At 40.5% G+C, this 18,828-nt stretch overlaps 1 protein-coding gene and 1 long non-coding RNA gene across 10 annotated transcripts in view; one reads left to right on the plus strand and one right to left on the minus strand.

Annotated features, from left to right (window-relative positions):
• The window catches only part of LOC123582834, a 117,372-nt gene that overhangs the window by 92,689 nt on the left and 5,855 nt on the right, over positions 1–18,828 (plus strand). The window contains exons 2-5 of one of the 4 annotated variants that reach the window (XR_006704599.1): positions 452–782; positions 5,457–5,663; positions 6,100–6,186; positions 11,857–13,713. This is a non-coding gene — a long non-coding RNA (uncharacterized LOC123582834). Of the gene's footprint in view, positions 1–451; positions 783–5,456; positions 6,187–11,856; positions 13,714–18,828 lie in introns of those variants that run through there. The other 3 variants (XR_006704596.1, XR_006704598.1, XR_006704595.1) reach the window with 3 other exon arrangements.
• IQCH (IQ motif containing H) overlaps positions 1–18,828 on the minus strand; it is a 211,544-nt gene that overhangs the window by 76,717 nt on the left and 115,999 nt on the right. For all 6 annotated transcript variants that reach the window (XM_045449327.1, XM_045449326.1, XM_045449328.1 and 3 more), the window contains 3 exons: positions 11,609–11,692; positions 7,321–7,496; positions 537–809 (listed from right to left, as the gene is read on the minus strand). In XM_045449327.1, the coding sequence (XP_045305283.1) occupies positions 537–809; positions 7,321–7,496; positions 11,609–11,692 (533 nt within the window). The remainder of the gene's footprint in view (positions 1–536; positions 810–7,320; positions 7,497–11,608; positions 11,693–18,828) is intronic.

Here is an 18,828-nt window from a genome sequence, read left to right on the forward strand (position 1 = left end):
CGGACCCATTTCCTGTCCTTTTCCTGGGATTTTTCTCCTACTCCCTTGATGGCCCCTTCCTGTGGAGCTACAGGATTGTTTTACAGAGCCAAGGATGTCTGTAGCCCTCTGTTGTAGGCCCTCTACAGCCTGACTCAGTAGAAGGGCTCACTCGCTGGGGTTTTCCAAACCTGCCCTTTTTCACCAAAACTGACTCTCACATTCTTAAGGATCCTGCTCAATGACTGGCTAGCTAACGTGATGATGAGCTAACTAATCCATGTTAGGGCGGTAAATACTGGTAGCAGATTCGTACATCAACAGGGCCTTCGATGGCTTCATCCAAATGAGTAAATATCTTGACAATCCCAGCAATTTCCGCAAGGCCAATAGGAAGATATTTTGAAACAGGAAGGCCTAAAGCAGATCCCATCAAATAACTTAAGCATTCCACATATTCTTCATTGTCTAGGGCTGGCTCCAGAAGACCTGAAGCTCCCACAAGGTCAGGAAGGTATGGAATATTTGAACAGAGCCTCACTCGTCCACCCACATACCTGCTGGTGACGATAGATGCCATACACTGCAGGAGGGACTGGCACATTGATGCTGTCAAAGACCAGTTTACTTCCAGACTTGCTGCTGTAGAGATGAGCCAGTTCAGGCTCTGGACCCAGGATGGGGATGCCTAACATATCCGCCACGGCCAAATCATCTCTGTGGAGGAACCCGCCGACAATGTAGGCCTCTTTTCCTTGGATGAGATTTTTTATTCTTTTGATCGCCTTGGGACTGTACATCAGGTAAGTGGCCAGGCACATATGATGCTTCTGGGGAGGGGAAGGGGAGACCATATCATTCTTGTTGAAAGGTGTTCTTTTTCTAGTCCATATGCTTCATTTATAATGTTGCACACAATAAATGCATTATTAATAGCAGGCTGGGTTATGACCTATCCTGTTGTTTAGCAGTTTAAATTGATAAAAGCTGTTGGGGTGAGGCTCCATAATCGCTCACATCTTTAGTGTGTTGGAAATAGGCTCACTGGGAATAGAACTAATTACTACACATCTGTATTTATTTGATCCACGTGGAATTATCCTTCTGTCAGAAGGAAAAGAGGCTGGCGGCCTTTGGATAATAGTGATTCATCTCTGCAACACTTCTGGCATGGTTTAACACTAAAGCGTCTGGAAAATCAATACAAAAAGTGAAGAGAAAAGCTTTACAGTATGTATGCTTCACTATACAGGACTTCTAATCTGGCAACTCTTTAAAGGACTCGGAAGGAAAAGGGCACTTGATAGTCTCTTTCCAAAGTTCTGCCACCAAGTCCGTTTTAGGAAATAGGTACTTTTATAATGTTTATCGTGTTTCTTAGCCAACACTCTGGAGAGGATTCATGGACGGAAGATATGTGAAAATTTCAGCAAGACTTAAATTTTATCTTCCAATGGAAAACTCTTTTTATTTTAATTTTGACTATTTAGACCCAGCTCAGCAATACCTGTGACTGCTCATTTAATTAAGTAAATAATTTTGGCATGTCTAAAAGGGGTCGAGGACAGAGCCAGATGGTCAGCACGTACCAAAGCATTCAAGGATTGGGGACAGAAATGAGCACAGCCAATGGATAGCTAATATGAGGCAGAGGAGGACCATAAAGGGTTACAGAAGGCTGTGAGGCATGGAGGAGGGAGCAGAGGCCATGTGCTGATGGGGACAGCTGAGAAGGCAGATTACTCATTCTCCTTGGACCTCAGTTTCCTCATCTGTAAAATGAGTATAATAATAGTACCCATCTCCTAGGGATGCTGTGAGGATTCAATGAAATAATGCATGTAAAGCACATATAATAGTGCCTTGGACATAATAAGCACTTAGTGAATGTTAGCTAGTATTATTATTATGCAAGAGGTTAGGACTGAGGTGAATTTTCAGGGATGAGTAGGATTTTATCAGGTGAGGATGGGCACGGGAAAGACATTAGCCAAGAATGGAATATGAGAATCCCAGATTGTGTTCACTTCCTCTACAGAGGAGGGCATCATGGCACGTGAGAAAGTGCTGGGGGCTTAGGAGTTCTGGCTGTGAATCTAGCTCTATCACTTGCAAGCTACCTGAACTCAGGCACTTGACTAATACTCCCACTGCCTAAGTTTCTCCATCTGTTCAGTGGAAATGAAAATACCCATTTGCTGGTTTTTTCTAAGGTTAAAATGAGATCATGAATGTAAAGCACTTGTTATAATACCTGGCATTGAGTTGATATTCAGTAAATGGTAGTAATTGTTATTATTAAATGGTAGTAATTAAAATAAAGTCATTAAAATGCCATGCAAATTATATAATACAAGGTGCCAGTGTCTTAAGGGAGTTAAGGGATTTTGTAGACTCCCACCTACTTCTCCAGTTGTCATCCACATTATCTACTCAACACATGGAGAAATGCTAAGCAAATGCAAATGTCTCTGGGAATGTTAGCGGCACTGGTTCGCAAACTATTTAGAAAGTGTAACTGATAACTATGGGAGAGAGAGTGGGGAGATCCCCTGGGTTTCAGTCCTGCCTGAATTTATAACTTGCAAGGTGATTTAGAAAACTCAACCTTTCTGAACCTCAGTCCCCGTATTCAAATGATGCATTGACTAGAAGTCTCTAGAGTCTTTCCAGCTCTCAAATAACTTTTCCTTTATTATTTTTCTTAATGTTTATTAAAAAAAATTTTTTAATGTTTATTTATTTTTGAGAGAGAGAGAGACAGAGATACAGTGAACAGGGGAGGGCAGAAAGAGAGGGAGACAGAATCTGAAGCAGGCTCCAGGTTCTGCACCCTGTGCACAGAGCCCGATGTGGGGCCTGAACCTACCAACCACGAGATCATAACCTGAGCTGAAGTCAGACGCCCAACCGAGCCACCCAGATGCACCTATTTATTTATTTTGAGAGAGAGAGAGAGAGAGAGAGAGGGAGAGGAAGAGAGAGAGGAAGAGAGAATCCTAAGCTGACTCCATGTTCAGTGCAGAGTCCGATGTGCAGCTCGATCCCATGACTGTGAGATCATGACCTGAGCCGAAATCAAGAGTCAGATGTTTAACCGACAGAGCCACCCAGATGCCCCTAACTTTCCCTTTAAAACCGGAGCTCTTCTGGGCTTACTATTTAGTGGGTACAGAATTTCTGCTTGAGAAGTTGGTAAAGTTTTGCAAATGGATAATGCAATTGTTGCACAACAATGGGAATGTACTTGAAGCCACTGAACTGCACACCTAACATGATTAAAATGGTGAATTTTAGGGGCGCCTGGGTGGCTCAGTCGGTTAAGTGTCCAACTTTGGTTCAGGTCATGATCTCATGGTTTGCAAGTTCAAGCCCTGCATTGGACTCTCTGCTATGAGCATGGAGCCCACTTCAGATCCTCTGTTCCCCTGTCTCTTTCTGCCCCTCCCCAACTTGTGCTCTCACTCTCAAAAATAAATAAACATTTTACCATTAAAAATGGTAAAATTTATGTTATGTATATTTTGCCCCCAATTAGGAAAAAAAAAAAAAACAAAACCAGAGCTCCTCTGAGAAGAGGGCTTATATGATTTATACTATTAGGCCCTTCTTCCAGAGCAAGTGTTCTATTCTCTTAGATCTGTGCAATATGCTTTTTCTGCCATAATTTAAATCCATTTTCTTTTTTTTTAAGTTTATTTATTTTGAGAGAGAGAGAGTATGCATGTGTGTAAGTGAGTGGGGGAAGGGAAGGTGGGGGGTGGGGGTGAGAGAGAATCCCAAGTAGGCTCTGAGCTGTCAGAACAGAGCCCTACTCAGGGCTCCAACTCACAAACTGCTAGATTGTGACCTGAGCTGAAATCAAGAGTCTGACTCTTAAACGACTGAGCCACCCAGGCACCCCTAAATCTATTGTCAACACCTATTTCAAAGAATGCAATTCTAGGAAACCTAGTGTTCCACTGGGCAATGGCTGGTACCACCTCTTGAGTTTGTGTTTCCCATCTGGTTGATCACCCTCTTTCCTCCTTGTTTATTTCACCCCTCTCCTTTCCCTACAAATGATTCAGATGAGGAAATGTAAAAAAAATTAAAGATCTGGGGGAACCAGGGACACGAATCGTAATGTACATGGTGGGCTTTATAGGGCACCTAGAAGAGTGTTTCAAGGTGGCAGTGCTCACGATGTAAAGGTCACATGGTCAAAGCCTTTTGAGATTATTCTCTTGTTTGATCCATAGAACACTGTACCAATTAACAGCCCCTCTTTTGGAGATGAGGAAACCGAAGCTCGGGTAATCTGCCCAAAGCCACACGGCTAGTAAAGGGCAGAGGCAAGATTGAAACCTGGGTATTAGCACAATTTTGTGCTACCAGCTGCCATAGCTTCTCCCATTCTATAGACTGAGTAGTGAAGGTCTGGTGAACTTATGAGGTGTGATGAGGGGTGGAGATGGAGCCATAGAATCTAACGTTAGAGCACCGGGTCACTTCCAGCCAAGCTGGATCTCTGTCTCCTCTAGGTTTGCTGATCTCTCTTGGCAAGTACTCGGCCTGACTCTGTTATAGTCAGTCATCTGTGGGCCTGCCTTATTCTTCAGGCAAGATGGTACCATAGTATTGTGTTTGATAGGTGTTTAATAAAGATTTAAATATGAGCAAGTGATGGCACAGGACACATTACTGACCGCGGGTCTTGGACGACCATTCAGAATAAATCAGTATCATCAGATCCAGGCAGGAGGTGAACACAGATGACAAAGATCTAAAATGTTCCTAATTCCAGGGGTGCCTGGGTGGCTTGGTCAGTTAAGCATCCGACTTCGGCTCGGGTCATGATCTCACAGTTCATGGGTTCGAGCCCCGCGTCAGGCTCTGTGCTGACAGCTCAGAGCCTGGAGCCTGTTTCAGATTCTATGTCTCCCTCTCTCTCTGCCCCTCCCCTATTCATGCTCTGTCTCTCTCTGTCTCAAAAATAAATAAACATTAAAAAAAAAATTTTTTTTAAATAAAATGTTCCTAATTCCATAGTGTTATAGCCACATTTAACTGATCACCACTAATTTTTTTTTTTTTTTTTGACCTGAGACAAAAAGTAGTTGTTTGGGATGTCTTCATAAATATTAAAATGTTCAAAAATAGACATGATGACTTTACAACAGCACTTTTTTTGCCATTACAGCTTAAAGCATCGTATAGTAACTTGGAGAGATGTACAAACAGATTTTTGGCACGCTTTTAAAAAATCTCCTCAAAGCCATCCATTTGGATGAAAATCAGCACTGATCCAATCTCTCAAACCCATTAAAAGGAAATAAAGCCATAACTAAACATGAGCAAGAACTGATTTGAAAGTGAGAGCTTAATTTTTTGTATTTTAAAAAGTTGATTGCCTACCAGTGATTAATTACTCAAATAATTTAAATGTAAACTATGAGAAGTATTAAGTACTTAAAATATTCCCTACTTCTTTCTAGATGCAAACCCACAAAGATGCAAACCCACACTACGAATGTGACTCAGCGCATCGGTTAGTGCCAACTGCCTATCTCTTGCTTAGAAGCTGAAGAGTGGTCTGCAGTGCATATGTCTCAGGTTAACAACAGGATTGCAGAGCTGGGAAGGGCTTTGAAATGCCCTAGCCATCACCTGATTGTATGGACGAAGCTCAGAGGACCAGAAAGGTAAAGGGAGCTGCCCAAGCCACAGGGTCATCCAGGAGCAAAGCAATCATTCTAGTTCCTGATACTGTTCTGGGCTCAGACACATTTTGGCTCACACTTTGAGCCCACCAGTAACTTTGGACCAGAACAGGAGACTTGGTTTCCCCAGCCATAGAAAGAGATTGGTCATTTCTGTCATGTTGCATTGTTCTGAGGACCAAATGAGAAAATGTGTGCAAGCATTTGATAAATATTAGTTGTGCACTCACTTTCCTTCTCCCAAACTAGTGCTCCTTTCCTAGTCCATGCCCCTTCGATGTACATGGACATTTCAGATGTACAGAAACTCCTTATCAGCAGCTACCAGGCATTAGCTCCAGTTTCTGGCTGGATAAAATCAGGAAATGAACTACACACTAACAATGGTTTTGTCTTCCCTGCTTTCTAATGTCCACAGTGACCCTGCCATTGAGGCCAGGGGTTAGCTAGCAAGCACCAAACAATCCTTGCACTGATGGAGGATATTGGGTTCCTAATAGCATAGGTAAGTGGCAATGATTCGTCCCCTGTCTTTTCTCTTCACCCTGCCCCTGCCTTGCTGTCCTCTTCCACAGCCAAGCGGTGCCAATGAATCAGAGCTAGGCAAAGAGCTTTTGGGGGAACACTGAGGTATCCAGTTATGAAAAAATTAAGTGTTCGTCTTGGTCGAAGAGAGTAAATCCTGATGAAATATTATGGCAACACTCCTCAGCCATAGCAGGCCTTTTTTGGGCAGGGAGGGGGTCAAATCATGGTGCATCTGAAGGGTTAATGGGTAGTAACAACACATAAATAGTAAAGCATGCCATCAGTTTCTTTGCTGATAAATAGAGCATTGACTTTGGCGCATCCCACTTGTGAGTGGAGACAGCTATATCTTTACCTGCAAATTCAGACCCTTAATTATACAAAAAAAAAAAAAAAAAAAAAAAAAGTCCTCCTCAGGATTGTGTAGTCCATTAGGTGTTTAAAACATTGGTTGTTTAACATAGTTTAAATTCTTGTTAAAACGTGGAGAAATTCATTTCAAGCCATCTCTTGGACTGCCTTATTCTAGAACACTGCCCTTGTGGCTCCATGAATTTCCCAAAAACTCTTGGGTAGGGATGGAGCTCCATCTAGAATTCATTCCATTCATTAAAAATCAGTACAAGTTACAAAATCTGAACCTTGTTCATTCTGAGCCCTGTGATATGGTAAATCAGGCCAAATTCCCTCCAGGAGATGGGCCCATGGAGTAACAAGGAATAACAGTGTGGAAATCAGAGAACAGGGGCCCTGGTCGAGCTTCTGTCCCTAACTAGCTTGGTGACCTTGGGTGGGCCCAGCCTGTCTCTGCCTTGGTGTCCTGCACACAAAATTAAGACAAAGGAACTGTAGGTGTTATAAATTCACCCACTTGATGGTATAACTGCAATTAGGTTTCAGCTGTAGAGAAACTGGGCAGGGGTAGCTCAACTAAGTCTGAAAGTTAAACTGGGATATTTATTTCCTACAGTCCAACTAGTAGTCTAATCAGTAAAGCTGTTAAACTTGCAATAATATTTCACTGATGTGTACCAGAGCGTTGCAAGTTATAAAATTTCCAATTTAATTTTACTGCATCCCTGAAGCCGTAGTAATTAGAAGACAAACTCACAGGGAAGATGTTTATAGCTTCAGGGGTGATAATTTTGAACCTGTCCTGCAGGTCACTTCTGTCCTCAAGGTTCCCCGATTTGACAGCTGCCTGTAGACTCAGGATTTTATTGTAATATAGCAGTAACTCGTCATTCATCTGATGGGAGCAGATGTAGATGACGCTCACATTGGCATCTAGAAACAACAGGCACAATGTTAATTACTGGTGTAAAGGTAAATGACATTCTGAACTCCGGCATCGGATTGATGTTGCACAGTTTAAAATAAAGAGCATATCCAAAAGCCACATTGAAGTTAATTTAGATTGGCTTTGTACGGATCTTTGCAATTTAACTGGCTTTTTTTTTTTTTTTTTTTTTTTTTTTTGCCTTTTAGCATTTCTCTAAAGAACAGATAAATAACACCTCCACCAAAAAAAAAAAAAAAAAAAAAAATAGACACGATTCCTTCAGAAGGAGGGCTGTGAGATACCATGAAGTGCACTTTCAAATAATACATAGGGATTTAGCCCCAGAACTACCATTAACATCAATGGGAATTGCATACCGCTTTAAAAATTTATCCCATTAACTTCAGTAAATTATAAAACAGAGCTATTAACTTTAGAAAGCTGATGAAGTTGCAATTTCTTATTCTGCCTGGACTTGGCAGGGCCAATTCAGGGAACGTCCTGTCCAAATAAATGGTTTGATTATGACCATGGCAATGATTATTTCAGGAAACCAACCTTTTCCCTGCTCCATTCCCAAAGAGGAGTATATTACTTAAATAGGACATCTAGTGATTCTTGGTTTAAAGAAAACACTGTCTTAATTTAACTGTTTTTCTTCTTAAGATGTGCTTATTATGTACATAGAAAGAAATCCTAATTAAATATCCCACCCAAATGGGATAGTTAGATGAGATTACCCACTCCAGGCTGCAGGGGTTTAAGATTTTAAGGAGCAGGGACAGGAAATCAGCAGCCAATGGAGTCCTTCATTCCTTCATAAAATAACTGGCTGATCAGTAGAGGCAGAGCACTTGGCTGGACATGGAGGGAAATAAGCCACTGAGAGGCTGCCCGTGAGGAGCAATCATTTCATGTGCACAAACAGCCATCAAACATGGGGTGGAGAGCAGTGGGCACAGGGAAACTCCCAGACCAGGTGCTAAGGGAAGTTCAAGGGAGGGACTACTGTAAAATGTTTCTTTGGTCAGGTAGGGCTCTGAGGGGATTTTAAGACTCCTCTGTTAAGTCTGGCAGAGTATATAGAACACAGAGTGATTAAATTCTAGCTCAGATGCCTAGGAATGCCGGGCACACCATTTATCCTTCCTAAGCATTGGTTTCTTCATCTCTAAAATGGAGAATAGAATCACCTGGGCATAGAGTTTTGAAGAGTATTAAATGAAAGAATATATATAAAGCACCTGGTGCCATATTCGGCACATGGTAGGTACTCAACAAACAGTAGCCATGTGCGAATCTGCCGCTCGGACCACTCTGACTAGGGCAAGCCAGCAGTCATTCTGCACCCCGCCTTCCACACTTGTGCTCCTTTAATCCATGCTTCGAGATTTAACATGATGTAGTATCCTCTGTGGTTTCATCCTATTGTTTCAAATCTATTGATCTTGTCTCTCCAAACTCTTTAAAGGCAAGATGTATGCCCTTTCCTATATTCCCCCAAGCCTCGGTACCGAGTGGAGTACACAGAAGCCACTCAAGACATACTTGTGGCTTGACCAAAGGGATTTGGAAGACTGGAGAGATTTGGGAAGTAGAAAATCTTACACAACGGCCTGTGGGAGAAATCTTCCCTGTGGAGGAGTGTCCCCTGACCTGGCCCGGTGCTGAGCCCAGAGCAGGCACGCCATAAATGTAAATATTTAAGTGGGGTCCCTATTTCATTTTGAAACCCAACTGCCACATAAACTCCAAAATAAATCAATTGAGGGAATAGTAAATAACTTGTATTCAGTTGCTGAATGATCAAATCATATATCCCAATCTTGTGTTTTCAAGAAGGGACTGGTGTCTTATTAAACTAATGGTATGGCACAGCTCTTCTTCTGAAGGAATCATTGTATCTGTTTTTTTTGGTGGTGGTTTTATCTTTTCTTTAGAGAAATGCTAAAATGCAAAAAAAAAAAAAAAAAAAAAAAAAGCCAATTGCCCTGTGAAGATCTGTACAAAACCAATCTAAATTAACCTCATTGTGGCTTTTGGGTGTGTTCTTTATTTGGTTTTAAAAACCAAACTAGTATTTTTTTAAAGTATTTTTTAAGAAAGACAAAAACAAACAATGAAAATAAAGATTCCGTAGCTGAAAAAACTAAATTTTTCTTGGGAAGAAATTTCTAGATTACAAATGACAACCAATCATATTGCTAATCTCACCTTTCCTATGTATTTCTGGCAAAAGAATACGTATCACTAACGTTAATATATGATATTAGTATGGTTTGTGAATCTGCAAATGCTCAAAATTAATTGACAGGTAATTTTGGAAAGCAATTAATATGAAGACAAAGATTGCTTTGGTTGCTAGTCAATAGTCAATAAAAGCCACTCTCTTGCTTAACTCCTCTAGGAATTGAAAATACTAGCCATTGGGGTCTCCACCTGATACCCTGACTTCACAACCAATATCTGAATGACAGGTCTTACCAACCTGATCAGATCTCTTTGTTTCCCCTGAAGAAGCAAAAACACAACACACTTTGCTAGGAATTAATGGAATAATAATTTAAAAAATGATAATCATTTATTCTTACATAAAATTACTAATCTTCCTAGTTTCTTCATTTTTTCTTTAAATTTCACAAGCAAGTGCTTTTTCTACCCTCTAACAACTGTTTCTAAACTTCCATTACTCCTCTTGAAGAGGGTTTAGGATCGAATCGCTATATCATGACGAGAGTGTACCAAAAAAAGGCATTTGGTTCATAGTATCTCAGAAATGATCATATTAGCAAAATTTTCCATCACAGGTAGGCATAGACTGAATTATTGAGTTATTTAAAATAGAAACCTAATACTTTCAAGTCTTTCAAATAATGAGACTCTTTTGTAAAGAAATTCTTTGGTGATGGTTTGTGCTATATATAGAAGGGTATATAAAAAGCTAGAGAAAAAATTAATGCAAATATATTAGAGCAAAGTCTGCCCTCTGCTGCAGTTCAGTGGTTTCCACCCAGTCAGGTTTTTAGTTGAAATAGCTCAGCACTAACAAATCAATCTCAAGTCATTAAAAAAAATTTTTTTTGTAATACTGAAAAACAATATTAGTGCCTACATAATAGATTAAAGCAATTACACTATTATTATTTTAGGACACTGTAAATTTCTAGTACTGATGTATTTTTGTTACCAAATGGCATTTATAAAATAATAATGATGCTGAAATATATATGAATCATGTAAAGTATGTCATTCCAGGGAGCCAGCTAAGTTGGTCATTGATAATTTAAAATTCTTCCTTGTTCTGCTTAAATAAGGGCCGAAGCAGTTATATTTTCACAAAAACACAGAAGTTCTTATTTAGTAACTAATAAAAACCTAGTTTTTGTTTACCCTGAATTTTTGGCCAGTACCTCCTAAACCCATTCAGTATTAGTGCTTAGCCTTGGCAACCTTTATTCTTTAAGCCTCACTTAAACCCTAGCCTTGAATAGCACTGACCAAAGTCATGGCATTCTTGTATTCTTCTCTCCTGGCCCAGGTTGGTGTCTGATTTAGAACTGATCAAGCCAGTATCAGAACTTGACTTTTACAAAAATGTATCTACAACTCGAGGTTTATATTTCTAAAAATTCCCTCCACGAGCATCTCCTTTCTTCTAATAACAAGATGATATATATTTAAATAAAAGCTTCTTTTAAAAGTCTCTCTTCTCATCCCTCTTAGTCTTATAATGAAAACAATGCTTTTCATTTCTGATACCACTTTCCACTTATTCCCCAGATAATAGAATAGACAGTATTGACACAAATGTAAAATGTTGGCTTCATTTACTGCCAGATTCAGTAAATGAAGAAGATTTGAGGCTATAGGGGAGAAATCCTTAGAATTTAGAAAAGCTACCCAACTAAATTAATTAGAAATGTCATTTTTTAACTCAAGTTGACTCCACTATAAATCTGTTCTTTAAAACAAAACATGTAATTGCCCTGCAAAGTAGATTAGAAATCCACACTTTTTCCTTGTAGGGGGGGAAAAGAAAGCAAAAAAATAAACACTTTTATCAACATCCTCTGATAAACATTCCAAAGAGTCATTTGCGTGAAAGTATTTACTGTACCTAAGATGTCACACAGCCTCCCCAGCTGCATGTTCTGCTTTGTGTTGAGGTCGGCAATATTTTGTCGCACAGGCTGAGAATATCCTAAAAGACAAACAGGGTGTCGAACGCAGAAAGAGCAAGTCAGTATGGCAAAATGGCACACTAGGATTTCCAAGTGTCACAGTCCACATTTCCAGGAAAGAATTTTCTCTGCAGCATCCTGCAGACACAATCTAACTCCTGACACTGAGATCCTTGCTTCTCAGGGGATTAAGCATTATTCTGGAAGATGTGCTAAGCAGCATATTCTGCAAGAGAAGAGTTCATATTTTTCAACACCAGCAAAATCACCGGGAATCAAGATCAGAAAAACATGAGGAAAATTTCTGACATTTAACGTGAAGGTTCAAAACAACGTTGAAGAAAATTATTGCTCAGGGTTTAAAACAAAAACAAAAACAAAACTATGTTGGCTCGTTTAACTTGTGCTTTCTGTGGAGCATTTTGAAGATGTGTCCCCAGAATCATTCTAAACTGACACACAGACTTCAGAGACACCCCTTGCTGTCAGGAATATGTGTTTAAGTAATTCTGAATACTTAAGAAATATGCTTCTGCTCACCGGGTCAAAAGAAATTTGAACCTTTTAAAGGGCAATAAAGGTTAATGCAGTTACTTTGTCAGTACTAATAAAAGTCCTGTGGCTGGCCTTCATGTTCACGGGAAACAGAGCAGGAGAAAATTGCGTATGGATTACTGTTGTCCAAAAATCTTTCACAAAAGATGCAGTGGCGGCAACACTTTCTGCTGGCATTTCAGGGGTTAAGAAAATAAGTGGCTCAAAACATGAACTTAAAAGGCGTGCGTACTCACAGGCAGGTATAATTGCTTATATGAAATTCAACAACTGTAGGTGCAACTTTTTTTTTTTTTTTAAGTAAAATTGCTTTTCACATTTTGAAGAGATGCTTCAATGCCTCCTTGTGGTTAGTGAGCCCAAACACATGTTTCAAGTGAAGCTGCTATAGATAAAGTGATTTTAAATATTGCATCTTTGAGATGTGACACAGATTTCCTTTTCGGCATAAGGAAAACTATAGCAATTCAGGCAACAGGGCTTCAGATCAAATGCACTCTGATAATTGGCTCTTTGCTTTGATGTCAGTGTTTAAACACTAGACAATGTCTGGAAATTAAATGAGTGTACAATTCATCTTAAAGTCTCCCGTTTGCTTTATGCAGATGAACTTAAGGCAGAAGGACAAATTAGGTGACTTATTTTTGAAAAATTATTTATTTCTGAAGTAGTTTCGGGAACTTCATTCCACATATGAAAGTTAATACAGACTGCTGCAAACAATGCTGTCTTGATGTGTGATCGTTTTAACTTATTGTAGGATTTTCAATATTGTATAATTCTGTTGATATTCAGATAACTGTTTAGGAAGATGTATTGTGAGTAACTCCTATATCAAAACTATAAGAAGGCAGGAAAAATGCCTAAAGGATAAAGTATGAGTAAGAAAAGTGCCTGAGAGCATTCCATGAATGCATTTCCTTTCAGAAGTAAAGATAAAAGGCAGTGTGAGATGTCTCATTAAGATGATGTCCAATTTAAAATATAAAGGATGTCTGATCACTTTGTTGCCGCGCGTGCAGCATGTGAGTGAGTAAGTCTGTGTTGCAACCAAGAGCTGGAGGTCAGTTTTCCAACAAATGACTTGGTACCTCTGTTACCATTGATCAGAATGCGTAATAAAATGTCTATGAAAAATTATGATAGAACCGGTTACCAATACACCTGTTTCAAAGAACTGAAAGCAATCTCAGAACGTTGTTATAGAGGATCATATGAAGTAACAGATATGAAGACATTTTGTAAATGCTGTGTAAACATAAGGTATTTTGATGTTATGGGGGATAGACATACTTCCAAAGGCTATAACAACGGCAACAACAAATCCTGTGACAAGCAAGAGACCATTCTACATGGACAAGATACAATGTAATGACTGTTGCCATCCCCAGAGCAGAAGTTGGGAGTCAATTTTTTTTAAGTCAGATTTATAATTATGTCTTTAAAAAAACTAAAAAAAATTTTTTTTAATGTTTATTTATTTTTGAAGGAGAGAAAGAGACAGAGTGTGAGTGGGGGAGGGGCAGAGAGAGACACACAGAATCTGAAGCAGGCCCCAGGCTCTGAGCTGTCAGCACAGAGCCCGACGTGGGGCTCGAACTCACAAACTGCGAGATCATGACCTGAACCGAAGTCGGACGCTCAACCAACTGAGCCACCCAGGCACCCCGTTTTTAAAAAAAAATTTGTGTTTATTTATTTTTGAGAGAGAGAGAGAGAGAGAGAGCGGGAGAGGAGCGAGCACAGCACAGAATCTGAAGCAGGATCCAGGCTCTGAGATGTCAGCACAGAGCCCAACATGGGGCTCAAACTTATGAACTGCCAAATCATGGCCTAAGCCAAAGTCAGATGCTCAACTGATTGAGCCACCCAGGCACCCCTATCCTTATGTCTTGTACACCCACAGAGTACATGTGTTGACACCTGGGTGAAAAACCCTCATTGATGCTGATAGTGCATATATTAAATACAATAGTGACTTAACCAGTGGCTATCAGCAAGGATGCTGTGGCGTTGGGGAGCTCAGCAGACCTACTTGGAGGTGATGAAACATGACACTTGGGAATATAATCTACGGAGACATGGTACTTCAAAGGTCACTGGGGGAGCCTTGAGACACCATCTACTTCAACCCTGTCATGTTACAGATAAGGAAATTCAGTTTAAGTGTCTTGTCTCTTGTCCAAGATCATATAAACCTGCACATTACTATACAGTTTGGACAGGACATATTTAGGTCTTGCAGAAATGTGGTTGCATAAAAGAAGAAAGAAGGCAACACTCATCAGGTGTGAGCAGAGATCTCCAGAAGGGATAAAGTCTTTGCCTCTTCTCTCACTTTTATTTCTAATTGTTGCTGCAGGCAGAAAATGGCCCTCCAGAGATGTCCGTGTCCTCATCCCTGGAACCTGTGAATACGTTAGGCTACATGGCAAAGGGGAAATCAAGCTGCAAATGGAATTAAGCTTGCTAATCAGCTGACCTTGAAATAAGGGGATTGTCCTGGATTATTTGGTTAGATCCAATGTAATCACAAAAATTCTTAAAAGTAGAAGAGGGAAACAGGAGAGGAGAGTCAGAGAAGGTGTGACCATAGAAGAAAGGCACAGAGAGATGCTTGTTGCTGGTGTTAAAGACGGAAGAAGGAGGCCAACGGCTCTCTTCATTCACTCCTTTGTGGGTAGCTTCTAGAAGCTGGAAAGGGGAAGGAAACAGATTCTCCCATAGAGCCTCTAGAATGGAACACATCCTACCAACACCTTGATTTATCCCCTCTCGGACTTCTGAACAAAGAATTATTACTTTAAGGGAATACTTTTTTATTGTTTAAGCCACTAAGCTCGTGGGAACTTATTAGAGAGTGACAGGAAACGAATACGTTGCCTCCCTTTCTACTTTTATAAAATGGGTTCTCTGATCTGGAGAATTTGGGGGAGATAAGAGAATGGTGAGTGGGACCTCTAGCCTTTTCTGGGTCCTCATCAGCGCAGGAGGCAACAGCACTGGCATAACGTGGAACTCTCTCTTCCTTATCACTTTAGAGAGGGGCCCAGCCTCCTTCCTTATGGCCATCCTCTTTGACAGAGTGTTCCGTCATTTCTCAAAATGTTATGCCTCTGCTTCACTCCAGAGGAGGATACCTGAGAGACACCTCTTTGAAGTTACCCGACTACTTTTGGTCTATTGAGCCAAGGACGCTCATCAGTGGTTCCTGGCCATCAGCCCTCCACCTTCACCCCTTCGTTCGTCTCCTCTCCCTTCCCTATCCCCACTCCTGCACAAACTCCTATCAGATGATGCTAATGGCCTCTTTGCACCCAGGGAACTGGCTCTTCTGGAGTTGGCCTTTCTTCCACAGAAACCACGGAAACCCATGAGTGAGGCTGTGCTCAGTGACTGTGCCTCCTTGGGACCGGTGTGTGCCTCTGTGACAGGCCTCTACTGTTGTATTAGAGCACATACTCTTGAACAGCCTGCTTATCACCCTGTGGTTGACTCCTAGTTCCTTTTGTCTCCAAGTCATATTCCTTCCAGGGTCCCCGAGGCAGAGAAGGGGTTAGCAATGGACTTCTAGTTACCAAGTCGTCATTTATCTAATCACCCTGGCCTGAGATGGTAGTCAGCCGTGCCTCAATTTGATGGACTGGAGCAGAAGTTCTCAACCTTTTCCCCATTTTGAAACATGTGCTGTGTGATGTTCACATGCATCACACACTCCTACAGACATACATCAGGTGACAACAGCAATAGCGATAACTCCATCCCTTTCTCTTCCGTTCAAGAAAGCATACTTGGATGCGAGCTGAGCAAAAGTGACATTGTTATAGAGGTAAACCTGAATCACTCCAGTTCATAAAGAAAAGTTAACATCCAGCTTTGGTAGTCTAACTGTAAAAATTTCAGGGAACATGTGACATATGTCACAATCAATTACCCATTAGCATACTGCAGTCATCCAGAGAAATGTGATCTAGACATTATGGTTATACCCAGGTTTTAATTACTTGTGCAAGTGTGAGAGCGCAAGCTACTGAGATAAGAGATTAACGTGCAGTGAGAGCCTAGCTGGTTATTTATGTATGTATGTAGTATATCCAGTGCCAGATTGATGAAAATAAAACTGAGCATTGTCTTGGGGGGACCGCTAATGGGGATTAGGTAATTTTGTGATGGTGACATAGAAAACATAGGAGGTGCTTAAATATTTGTTGAGTGTCGAAAACATTCTCAAACTAACCTGGCCAGATGGATTCTGTGTGGTTCTGAAAGTCTCCTGTTTAATTTTTTTTTTTTCAACGTTTATTTATTTTTTTTGGGACAGAGAGAGACAGAGCATGAACGGGGGAGGGGCAGAGAGACAGGGAGACACAGAATCGGAAACAGGCTCCAGGCTCTGAGCCATCAGCCCAGAGCCTGACATGGGGCTTGAACTCCCGGACCGCGAGATCGTGACCTGGCTGAAGTCGGACGCTTAACCGACTGCGCCACCCAGGCGCCCCTGAAAGTCTCCTGTTTAAAAGAGTGAAGACTTTCTCTTGTTTGAACTTTTTATCAACGGCTTTATCAGTGGAGGGCCAGCATTGCATGCAGCTAAAGCCAGTGATGTCCAAAGCCTGGTCTAGAGACCATGGAAGGTCTTGAGACCCTTTCAGTGGTTCTGGAAGGTCAAAACTATTTTCCAAATAATACTGAGATGATGGTTACCTTGTTCAGTCTTGTCCTTTCACAAAATACAAAAAAAGTATTGATACAATTTCAAATTCCACATTGTAACTCACATAAAAATTACCATTCACTGTTGAGTTTTGGTATAAAATCAAAGCAGAATATACACAATTATCTGAAAAGGCTATAAAACATATAAAATAGTCTTCCCTTTTCCAAATACTTATCTGCGTAGGGCCAGATTTTCTTCATATGCTTCAGTCAAAACAACATATTGCAACAGATGAATACAGAAATAGATATGAGAATCCAACTATGTTCTATTAAGAGATTTGCAAACTTGTTAACTAGTGCAACTCTTCTCATTGAGTTTTTTTGTTTGGGAAAATAAAGGCTTTGTTTAACAAAATTATGTTATTTAGGTTACATTGGTGATGGATTTCTTATTGTTACTTGAAAGTAAATTAAATATTTTTAAATATTCTCAGTCTTGGTTTCTAGTGTGGTATTGATGCATATAACCTACGTAACCAGTGCTTTTTAGGGCTCTCAATAGTTGTTACGAGTGTAAGTTTGAGGGCTGCTGAGCAAACATTTTAATATTTTTTTCATGAGAATGAAGGCAATGGCAAAGAGTATAGTTTTATCTTAGTATATACGAGACTCTTTTCAGAGCATATCCTAATAGTACTCCATTGCACGAAAAGCTCATGAGCCAGTGTTACTGACACTCAGTTCAATGCTGTTTCTGTACTTCATGGTACAACATCAGATAGCTCAAGGCCAACTGTGTGATTTAATATTACAGGGTCATGGGGCCAACTCTGGTCCAACCAATGAATGAGTGTTGATTTGGATTAGTTGGATGAATACAATTTGTTTTCATTTTAATTCAGGCTGTAAAGGAATTTTGAAAGTCGAAGTGTACTTTGTTCCTGATCTCAAACGCTGTATGTATTTTGGGGAACTGCTATCTGGGAGATCTCGGCAGTACATCTGTGTCAAACACCTACTGTAGCAATACCATAGCCGAACTGTGGTTCCCATAACTACCTGCCAAAACATACATTGAAGACCATGAAGATTTGATTGAAAGTCCTAATTTCCTAGCCCTGAGGTGAAAGGAGCAGAGCCTATCATGTCTTTGAGGCGTCCACTCAAAAGAACAAAACCTCAAGAAACTAGAAGGACGCCAGTGTGCTTGGAGGCATAGTAAAAATGTGATTTCAGCTATAATGCTCTTAGCTGTGGTCCTCTACCCTGCCCCTGTTCACAAAAGGAAGCGACCCCTAGTTCTTATCTTTCGATAGAAGGGAGTGGAGTTAGGGATCTACTGTCTCATGACAATTTGGGGTAGGGTCAGTTGTACACAAAAGTAAGTTCTATCTTTTAGGCTTCCATGACAGTGCAGATCAGCAGAAAGATGTTGTTTTTTCATGAGACTCACAAAAACAGAATCCACAACTTTATGGAAGGGGAGTATCTCGGAGACCACGAATTGTGTGTGCTCCAAGGATACATTGCTGAAGTGATTCACAGAGAAGAAAAAACGAAGCTGAACTATATAGGTTCCTTTTAGCCATTAAATCACTTGGCGATGAAATAAAAGATTACATAGAGAAAAGAGAAAAATCCCACCTCAATAATTCCCTATTTTTCTTTTAAAGGAGGGAGAGAAGTGAGAGAGGAAAATCACCACGGGGGGGTTTACTTGGCTGGAGGTGCCTCATACCTGCTCACGGCATCAGAGCTGCATACGTGGCACATCTCATTTAATGTCAATAGATTTTAAAATGCCACTGAGTTTAAGTGTAGCACCAAATGATACACTGTAATAAAGGAGCACAGGGGTTAAATTAAAAGTGGAGGAAGTACCTCAGCCAAAGAAACTGGAAGCAGAATTAGTTTGTAGGTTTTATTTAGACCTCTGATTTTT

The sequence above is a fragment of the Leopardus geoffroyi genome, chromosome B3 (genome assembly GCF_018350155.1).
Source record: "Leopardus geoffroyi isolate Oge1 chromosome B3, O.geoffroyi_Oge1_pat1.0, whole genome shotgun sequence".
Taxonomy (NCBI): domain Eukaryota; kingdom Metazoa; phylum Chordata; class Mammalia; order Carnivora; family Felidae; genus Leopardus; species Leopardus geoffroyi.